At 40.6% G+C, this 10,662-nt stretch overlaps 1 protein-coding gene and 1 pseudogene across 2 annotated transcripts; both read right to left on the reverse strand.

Annotated features, from left to right (window-relative positions):
* Positions 1-11: 11 nt before the first annotated feature.
* On the reverse strand, positions 12-3,746 carry LOC129849557 (trichohyalin-like). Of its 2 annotated transcripts, XM_055916386.1 has the most exons (4): positions 1,471-3,746; positions 1,276-1,329; positions 766-837; positions 12-639 (listed from the first exon to the last, which is right to left on the reverse strand). In XM_055916386.1, the coding sequence occupies exons 1-4, from the start codon at positions 2,981-2,983 to the stop codon at positions 191-193; spliced, it is 2,088 nt and encodes a 695-aa protein (XP_055772361.1). In that variant the 5' UTR covers positions 2,984-3,746; the 3' UTR covers positions 12-190. The 2 variants fall into 2 exon arrangements, with proteins under 2 accessions (XP_055772361.1, XP_055772362.1); XM_055916387.1 differs by lacking the exon at positions 766-837.
* A 2,061-nt stretch (positions 3,747-5,807) lies between these two features.
* LOC129849556 (uncharacterized) lies at positions 5,808-10,159 on the reverse strand (annotated as a pseudogene).
* Positions 10,160-10,662: the final 503 nt, after the last annotated feature.

Genomic DNA, 10,662 nt, shown 5'->3' on the forward strand with positions numbered 1-10,662 from the left:
GGGGGGTTTGGAAATAAACATCATTGCTGTTATTTAGAGCTTAGTGTGTCTCAGTTGGTATTTCATGGTGCTTGCAACACCAGGCTTGTGTTTTCGATTCCCACAGGGGGCCAGTATAGTCGCTCTGAATAAGAGCATCTGCTCTATGACTAAAATGTAAATGTTAAATGTAAAATAACAGCTCTACTGGTTATAGCATGGTCCTCCAACCCTCCTGACCTTTACACTTAGCTGGCTGTTCCTGACGAGACCCCTGAAGGACCTCTATCTCTGTCTTCTCTTGGTTCATTCCCCCACTTGTCAGGTCACTTTCACCTTTGACCTTTACTGGCTGATATGTCTGAGGGTTCTGAGTCTTTCCCTCCGCTGCAGCCCTCTGATCTTGGTTTATCTTTCCAATCTTTTCTCTTGAGATCTCTCCATCAATCCTATCTGTATTCGGTAATGGTGTAACTGTGTAATCTTTGTTTTGTCTTTTCTTCTCATTGTCCTCTTTCCGCTTTTGCCATACTTCTTCAGTTATGAATCCATCGTCACTATCATAGTCACTCTCTGACCAGTCTGTGTCAATGTCCAGGTCCTGTTCACCTTTGACCTTTGTTGCCTGGTCTGTCTGAGTAGTGTTAGTCTTTCCTCCAGCTGCAGCAAACACAGACAAGAGAAAAGAGGAAGGGACATCACTAACAGATATAACACAGAGACACAGCTTTCAAGCTAGCTCAGCACGCATCATTGCATCAATATGGTAATTCTAGCCTTTTTCACCTTTGCACATTGCTGGCTGGTCCTCCTGAGGTTTCAGAGTCTTTGACTCAGTTGCAGTAACCATGGAGACATCTGACAAGATAAAGTCAAATTACTGGTGTTAATATCAAAAGGAGTGTGTTTGATAATAATACTTTAAACACTAAAAGATGTACAGTGTTGACGATGCTTTCATACTGAACATGCTTTCAAATGAACAAATGAACGCCAGTTTAACTTCTAGTTTAGATTTACATTTGATTGAGTTGACAACTAATGTGAAATCAACAAAATGTAAACCATGTAATTGTATTTAGATTAAAAGTTGTGTGGAAAAAAACATTCCTGAAATTCCTTTACATTGATGACATTTTGCAAATCCAAGTAGTTTTCCATATTGATTCAATGTCATGTTATAAAATAGATGATTTTTTTGTGGAAAGAAGGGTGATTCAACCAGTTTGTGCCCAGTGAGTAGTGGGTCTTATGTGACACAACAATTCATAATGCTGCACCCCTCCTCTTTCTTACCTTTGCATTGCTGGGTCTGCTGAGTGTGAGCACCAGCTGAAAAGATGGATACATCTTCCGGGGGAGAGAGGTGGGCAAGGGAAAAGATAGATAAACATACTGAGGGAATTCATGCTCACTTCACAATCTGAACTTCTCCTTATCAGCTAGTGGTCTCTCTCTCTCTCTCTCTCTCTCTCTCTCTCTCTCTCTCACCTTTGCATTTTGCTGGCTGGACCTTTTTCTTCTCTTGGTTTATGTCGTCTCTCTCAGCTGTATTTCCATCATGTTGGAGTTGTGTACACGCTTTCTTTTCCTCAATGTCCACTCTCCACTTTGTCCATTCGTCTTTACCTGTGTACTCATTGTCACTATCCATTGTTCCCTCACTATCATAGTCACTCTCTGACCAGTCAATGTCCAGGTCCTGTTCACCTTTGACCTTTGCTGCCTGGTCTGTCTGAGTGTCGTTTGTCTTTCCTTCAATTGCTAGTTGATCCTCACCTGGGCCCTGAGTCTTAACCGTTGCCGCTGCGAAAATGGAAAAATCTTTCATCCTCACTGTGTCTTCCACCCTCTTTCTTTCCTCCTTCTCCTCCTCCATCGTGGTCTTCTCTGCATGCTGTCTTTCCATCTTTATCATCCTCTCCTCCAACTCTCTAATTTTCCCAAACATTTCATTCTTCATGTCTTCCAGTTTCCTCATTTTCATTTCCTCCTCATGCTTTCTCATATCTTCTCTAATCTGACTCTCAAGTTCTCTCTCCTCCTCCCTCTCCTCCAGCTGTCTTATTTGTTTCTCCATGTGTGTCATATTTTCTTCTGCAATCTGTCTCTGCTTCTTTTCTTTCATTAGGTCCTCTTCCAGTCTCTTCATTTTAATTTCCTCCTCATGCTTTCTTTCCTCTTCTCTTTTTCTCATATCTTCTCTAATTTGACTCTCAAGTTCTTTCTCCCCCTCCCCCTCCCTCTCCATCATTTGTTTCTCCATGTGTGTCAATTTTTCTTCTGCAATCTGTCTCCGCCTCTTTTCTTTCAGGAGCTCTCTCCTGTCTCTTTCCCTTGCTTCCTTAACACACTTTTCTCCCATATTATTTTCATCTTCCTTTCTCTCTTCCAGGTCTCTTCTCTTTCCATCACTCAGTTTCTTCGTTAGACTGGTTTGCAGCATTTTCAGCATGTCTTGTACTTCTCCCATCTTTCTCTTCCTTTCTGCTTCCATCCATTCCTCTTCCTTTCTGTAGTCTTCTTCCTTCCTGTGAAACTCTTTCCATTCCTCCATGCTCTTCTTTTCAGATATCTCCCACTCATCTCTCTCCTCCTGTCTCTTCTTCTGGAGCTCCATCTGTTTCTCTACCTTCTGCCTCTCAGATTTCTCCCTGAACCTCCTCCACTCCTCCTCCATCTCTCTCGTCCTTTCCCTCATTCTAATTTCCATTAACAGCAACTCTTCATCCTTCATCTGATTTATTTTTGCAAGCTCCTTCTTCTCCTCCCTCTTCATCCTCTCAAGTCTGTCCCTCTCCACCTCCTTCAACACCTTCTGTCTATTCATCTCCAGATACTGGTAATCCTGCTGTTGTCTCTCTTCTCCATACATCTCCATCTTCTGTCTCTCTATCTGTCTCGTCTCCTCCATACAGGCCCATTGCTTTAGCAGGCCCACCTCTTTCCTTAGCAGGCCCACCTCAAAATGCCAGTCGCTCTGACCAATACTCTGCACTTCCATAACGAATGAGCTCTAAAAGAGAGTTGGTAAATGTTAGCATCCTGCAGAATGCTGCTAAAGGAAAACAAATCCTTAAACAATCTAAAGACGTCATCGGCATCAAAAGGCATCAAGCACATCACTTTTAACAGTTCCATCTTTCCTTTTTACCCAATTGCCAAAGATGAATTTGACCTTAGTGTACAGTATATTCCAAATTGACAGAAATTGTATTATTGTTAAAATTACTGACAATTTTCCCTGCAGATTGTCAATTGGAAGTTTATTTTACTTCTGTGTCTTTGTGCAAACTTCTAAAACCCTTCTGCAAACTACTCTCATATAAATAGAATGTGTAGAATGGAAATATCCCCTCAGACCCCAGCAATTTGACTGCACCCTCTCACGGTTACACTCAAAATGGCTAGCTTGGCATTGTTATACACAATTGCCATTGTTATTTGAAACGCCATGGCAAGGACTTCTCATTGAAATGTGTGTAATGTCAGTTGACATTAAATAATGAGCACAATACAATCCTGTACTTCTTGGTTAATGGAGGACACTTCCTGCTTTGCTAAGGGTGCACCCATCAGCACGACATTGAATTGAATAGGGATGTCCTTTCTAGCAATTATATTTCTATTCCTGCTCTAACCATCTCTAGAATATCACCTCTCAACCATATTTTGACCATAGAGATCCTATTAAATTACTAGAGGGGCTACGTCATAAACTATCAAAGTTCCATAATGGGGTGAAAATGGCAGCCATCTTGGTCAGGGAGAAATCCAAAACCATTCTAATTGGAATGAATGGCTGTAGCGGCATAGGTGATGCATTTCCTGCTTTTACTTATGCAGGAAAATAAAAGTAAGGCATGTGATGTAATGAAATTATAGTCAACCTAAAATGTTGTCATATAATTAATTGGAAATACAGTTTTTATACCAATTGTTTTACACAATATCCTATCACAGCACTGGGAAACCATGGTTAACCAACTCCCTGACCAACATGGCTGACTTTTGGACAATCATAAGAAGGTTCATTTCCATTCTAGTATTCTAATTCCTAATTCTATGAAATTGACATTGTGTTTCACACTGTGACATCACACATTGTGTCTCACACAATAGCAATGTAACGTTTGGCTGAATTGGCTCAGTAGTGTGAAAAGGGTATATAGCCCTCTGTACCTCTAACCTCTTAGCAGTAAGAACCATAGCACACTATCAGGGATGAGGGAAGATGTGTGGGCGGGTGCTGAGGAATATTTTTCTCCGCTCTGCTGTTGAGTATTTTTCTCCACTCAAAGGCCTAGTGCACTAATTTGGTGTAAAAAAACATTTGTAATAATAAAAAATTAAACATGTATTTATTTATTACAATGTATCAGGGGGTGCTGCAGCACCCCTACCCCCTGTGGCTATGTATCCTGTGATTATAGTGACAGTATTTCCAAAAAACATAACCTCCCAGTTTCCCTAAACACAATTGACATGCATTCATTCAAACCACTATTAAAGCATTTAACCTATGCGGTGTCTTTCATCAATGCCTACATTTCTAGTGTCTCTAATACATTATTTTGCATCTCGCCATAAGACTGCCCTGTATCCAAACTTAAAAAGCTGTGACCAACCAATTATGCAAAAATCTTTTCAAAATGTTTATAGTACAGTACACTATGCTGTTAATGCAAACCAATCTTTAACCAAGAAAATATTAATTTAAACATAAGACAGGAGTTAGATACTCACAGTAGGCTACGGATTTCTATCATATTTGCCTAAAACCGTCCTCTCCATTATAGTAGATTCACCATAACTTTTGGAAAAATGAATAAACATGACTTACCAATATGATGACCGTCTCCAACTAACCTTCTCTAGGAATGTTCTCCCACCTAAGATTCTAGCCTAATAGCAAGAGGATTCTATCTTCTTATGACCGCATGATCCATTATGACATCACTCTAAGAACGCAATTACTCATCCTCAATGCTTCACTGTGTACAACTACAGACTCCAAGTTCATTGTTTTATTTATTTCACCTTTATTTAACCAGGTAGGCCAGTTGAGAACAAGTTCTCATTTACAACTGCAACCTGGCCAAGATAAAGCACAGCAGTGCGACAAAAACAACAACACAGAGTTACACATAAACAAACGTACAAATCAGATATTTTCACATTAGATATTTTACAGGTCAAAAGACCATTTAGTGAAAAAAAGATCAGAATTTGGCTGCCTGTGTAAACTGAGCCATAGTACGGCATCCCTTGTCACCTGAGATTCAGACGAGGAGCAAACATAGAGACAGGGGACTCCTCTTTGTGTCTGTGGCATTATAGCGTCTAACAGCACTGGCAGTGCCATTGAGGCTATCTCCATTTTGAAGTAGTAATTTTTCTTCTTCACGATTGGCTGATCCGTCAAGATGACCGTTGGACATGACTACAACAAGTTCACCAGGAAAGATCAGCCAATGAGGTCCCACCTAGTTGACTACATTGAAATGGTGGAAGCCCTCAATGGCACTACCCATGCTAATACGGACTTTTAGCCTCGATCATTCTCCTATGGGAGCAAAGCATATTCACATGGGAACGAATGGAATGTGCTTACGTTTGACATTTGAGTAATTTACTGTATGTCTGCCTCTATCTCTGTCTCTGTCTGTCTGTCTGTCTGTCTTGCTCTGTCTGTCTGTCTGCCTCTCTTTTTCTCTCTTTGTCTCTCTCTCTCTATATCTCTCATCCTTTTTACCTATACCTCACTGTGCCATCAAATACTTTGTGAAAAGTCTGTCCCTCTCTATCCCCCTTCATGTTTTACCTTTTCATTTTACTGGCTGTTGATCATACGGGTCCTTGCTCTTTAGCCCTGATGCAGTGAAAATAGAGTAATCTAAGGACAGAAAGGATTATACATGAATGGAGATTTTAATAGGACAATAACACACAGCAATAAAAGTATAGTTAAGGCCTATAAGCTGTTTCAATGCACTAGAGGAGTACTGTGTTAATAAACTGCAGTCACACATAACTCAGTACCTTAGTGAGATACACTGCTGTTACTTAAATGTAATAGTTTTATTAGGCTCCCCATGTGGATTAAGATGGCGTCGTCTGAGTGATGCTAAACCACCCTGAAGAAGGCTGCAAAGCCGAAACATCTGTGTACACCATCCCTGATGCAGTTCAAATGTATATTTTTTAAATCTAAAAATGACGTAAGCTTTATGCGACATCTTTTCGAGTGCAGACCATCGCACTGTTTTACTTATTTGAACGGGTTTTACGCACCAACCTAACTTTTGGGAGAGAGCAATGGTGCTCTTCGCTATTAAACCACAGAGAATGAAATGTTTTCTGTTCGAGTCCCCTGTCACTTTGCCTGGTCCTACCTTTACACTGTGGTTGTCTGGTCTGTTTGCTTGTCCCTTCCTGATTCTCTACACTGTCCAGTCTCTGTCTCTCTGTCTCTCTCTCTCTCTCTCTCTCTCTCTCTCTCTCTCTCTCTCTCTCTCTCACCTTTGCCTTTTGCTGGCTGGAGCTTTTTCTTCTCTTGGTTAATGATGTCTCTCAGCTGTATTTCCATCATGTTGGAGTTGTGTACACGCTTTCTTTTCCTCAATGTCCACACTCCACTTTGTCCATTCGTCTTTACCTATGTACTCATTGTCACTATCCATTGTTCCCTCACTATCATAGTCACTCTCTGACAAGTCAATGTCCAGGTCCTGTTCACCTTTGACCTTTGCTGCCTGGTCTGTCTGAGTGTTCTGAGTCTGTCCTCCAGCTGCAGCAAACACAGACAAATATGACAAGAAAATTGAGAGAATGGACATTAATACACACAGAAAAACAGAAATAAGAGAAGCGCCTTGAACATGCTAATAAACTATCTCAGCATTCAACATTATATCAATATGTTATAATCCAGGGCCCGGTTTCCCAAAACCATCATAAGGCTATGTTCATCGTTAGAACCTTCATAGGAGCGTTGTTAAATCTCAGAGCTGTTTCGAAAAAACCATAATTAGTCAAGTTGCAGTTGAAAACGCTGCCTCAGACCACTCGTAGTACAGCTAGTGCTTTGTTAAATGCTTTTTTTGCCCTTCTGCATCACTTTCTACACAGAAGATCTCCCCTAAACATAGAAACAAGCTGTTTAATTCAACAAGCAAAGTTCAGTAGGCTACATAGCCCTGTATTTCAATCATATTGAAATCAATTTAATCTTCAGTCAATTGACTTCTATTTGTAGACTACACGGTCTGTAATTTTTGCCTCAATACATATTTCATGATGTTTAACTACATGTGCCAAATGAATCTGTGATTTAGTGCATTATTATAGGGTAAGCGTCAGAATAAGTCGCCTCAATATTTTGCAGCCATAAGGTGGTAATAGCTCTCTAGGAGCTGATCCGTCATCAGTATTGTGGAATAATTCTAATGTTAAGGTAAGATTTGAATGAAGAAATCTGATCACAGAGCAGCCCTGCCTTTCTTTCAATCAGTATCGACATCCAACGATGCACTTAGTGAACGTTCTCTCTGCATGGTGTTTTGGGAAACGCATGTGACATCTTCGGCCGTTATTAGAAAGCTGCATCACTTAAAACTTCTTCGGGGTAGGGGGCAGCATTTTCACTTTTGGATTAATAGCCTGCCCAATTTCAACTTCCTTCTACTCATCCCCAGAATATAAGACATGCATATTATTAGTAGATTTGGATAGAAAACACTCGGAAGTTTCTAAAACTGTTTGAATCATGTCTGTGAGCATAACAGAACTTATGTAGCAGGCAAAACCCCGAGGACAAACCATTCAGAATTTTTATTCTTTTGAGGTCACGGTCTTTTCAATGAGGTTTCATTGGGACACCAGATTTCTAAGGGACTTGTTTGCAGTTCCTACCGCTTCTACTGGATGTCACCAGTCTTTGGAAATTGGTTGAGGTTATTCCTTTGTGAAATGAGGAGTACGGCCATCGTAAAGGAGGGTCACTTGAAGTAAATTGTTTGAGAGAGGCGCATTACCAAAAAAGTTGCGTCAGTTTGTTTTCTTTTTGTATTGAACACAGATCATCCCGTCTTCAAATTGATCGATTATTAACGTTAAAAATCCCTAACGTTGTATTACAAAAGTAGTTCAAAATGTTTTGGTAAAGTTTACATGTAGCTTTTGATATATTTTGTAGTGACGTTGCGCAAGTTGGAAGCTGTGTTTTTCTGGATGAAACGCGCCAAATAAATTGACATTTTGGATATATATCGACGGAATTAATCGAACAAAAGGACCATTTGTGATGTTTATGGGACATATTGGAGTGCCAACAAAATAATTTCGTCAAAGGTAAGGCATGAATTATATTTTTATTTCTGCGTTTTGTGTCGTGCCTGCAGTGTTGAAATATGCTACTATCTTTGTTTACTGTTGTGCTATCATCAGATAATAGCATCTTATGCTTTCGTCGAAAAGCCTTTTTGAAATCTGACATGTTGGCTGGATTCACAACGAGTGTAGCTTTAATTTGATATCTTACATGTGTGATTTAATGAAAGTTTGATATTTATATCATTTTATTTGAATATAGCGCTCTGTATTTTCCCTGGCTATTGGCCGGGTGGGACGATTGCGTCCCACCTACCCCAGAGAGGTTAACCTCCTCAGCAACTGAGATGGAGTAGTCTGACATTTGAAAAAAATGGTGTGTGAAAAGGTAAGTGTTAATGATATCACGGGAGTTTCCTACAATTCTAAAATATTAGTGATGATTTTCACATGCTGTCAAACAAGATCAGCACTCCTCATTGTAATTCCACTGACTGCCTTCTTACCTCCGCACGTTGCTGGTTGGTCCGTTTCCTCATCAATCTCAAAATCGGCTGTAATTTCCTCAGTCTCACTGTCACTCTCTGACCAGTCAATGTCCTGGTCCTTTTCACCTTTGACCTTTGCTGCCTGTTCTGTCTGAGTGTCGTTAGTCTTTCCTTCAATTGCTAGTTGATCCTCGCCTGGGCCCTGAGTCTTAACCGTTGCCGCTGCGAAAATGGAAAAATCTGAAAGAGATGACAAAGGTGTGAAAAGGTAAGTGTCATTGATATCAGTGGAGTTCACTACATTTAATGACAGATCAGTGATAATTTACATATGATGCCAAACAACTGTATTTTTTACCTTTGCACGTTTCCGATTGGTCTTCCTGAGGATGCTGAGTCTCCCTCTGCTCCAGCAAGTACCCTGTCCTCCTTCTCCTCCTGACTCTCTAACTGTCCTTTTGGTCATCCTTTTCTTTCTCTTGGTTGGATTTGACACTCTCACTGTCATTGCTATCTGACCCCTTTCCAGGAGCCAAAGTGAGCTCGTCAGATTCTGTCGCTCCATTGGTTTTGTATGTCTCTGTGTCTTGGCTTTGACCCTCTTTTCTCTCACCCTCCTCTCTCTTTGTGTTGCTTTGGGTTGTTTTGTCTTTCTCAATGTTGTTGTCCGTATTGTCTTTGTCAACCATGCCTTTCTTCATGTTTGGTTTCCCACTCTTATCATCATCACATTCACTTATCACATTTCTTCCTGTTCTCTCATCACTCTCAATATCTGCCTTTTCTTCAACCTCCTCCTCCTCATCCGTTTCCTTTAATTCTTCACTAATGTCCTCAGTGAATATTTCCTCAATCTCGCTGTAGTCACTCTCTGACCAGTCTATATCACCTGCCAGGTTGTTCTGAACTTTGACATTTGCTGGTTGATCATTCTGACAGTAATTTGTAGCAACCTTCTCGCCAACAAGCATATTTTTATGTCCATCCTTTTGTTTCATCCCAGTGAAACCATCATCACTACTGTTACCTTTTTCCTCGGTCAGGAGTGCTTCCGTCGTTTCATTTTTCTCTTTGTCTGTTGTCTTCTTTTGGTGTGTTTTGGCACTTTTACTGTCATCACCATCTGAACATTCTGCATCACTTCTGTATTTCTTCCCATCACTCTTGGGGGTCATCATTCTGGTTGCCATCCCTCTCTTCATGCTTTGGGTTGATTTCCTCGATCACAGATGTGTCACAGGCTCAAAATGGCCAGAAACAAAGATTTTTCTTCTGAAACCCGTCAGTCTATTCTTGTTCTGAGAAATGAAGGCTAGTCCATGCGAGAAATTGCGAAGAAACTGAAGATCTCGTACATTGTTGTGTACTATTCCCTTCACAGAGCAGCGCAAACTGGCCCTAACCAGAATAGAAAGAGTGGGAGGCCCCGGTGCACAACTGATCAAGAGGACAAGTACATTAGTGTCTAGTTTGATAAGCAGACACCTCACAAGTCCTCAACTGGCAGCTTCACTGTTGATGTTGAGACTGGTGTTTTGCGGGTACTATTTAATGAAGCTGCCAGTAGGGCTGGCAAATAAATTAGCACGATATTTATATTTTTTCATTCGATAATGATAATTATCACGATATTAATCGAATGTTTAAAAGGTGCATGTCTGCTTCAAACTCAAGAATCCCTGAACAAACCGTGGTTAGAGCATTGGGCCAGTAACCGAAAGATTGTTAGATTGAATCCCCGAGCTGAAAAGGTAAAAATCTGTCGTTCTACCCCTGAACAAGGCAGTTAACCCACTGTTCCCCAATAGACCGTCATTGTAAATAAGAAGTTGTTCTTAACTGTCTTGCCTAGTTAAATAAGGTT

This window comes from Salvelinus fontinalis, unplaced genomic scaffold (assembly GCF_029448725.1).
Source record: "Salvelinus fontinalis isolate EN_2023a unplaced genomic scaffold, ASM2944872v1 scaffold_1533, whole genome shotgun sequence".
Lineage (NCBI taxonomy): Eukaryota > Metazoa > Chordata > Actinopteri > Salmoniformes > Salmonidae > Salvelinus > Salvelinus fontinalis.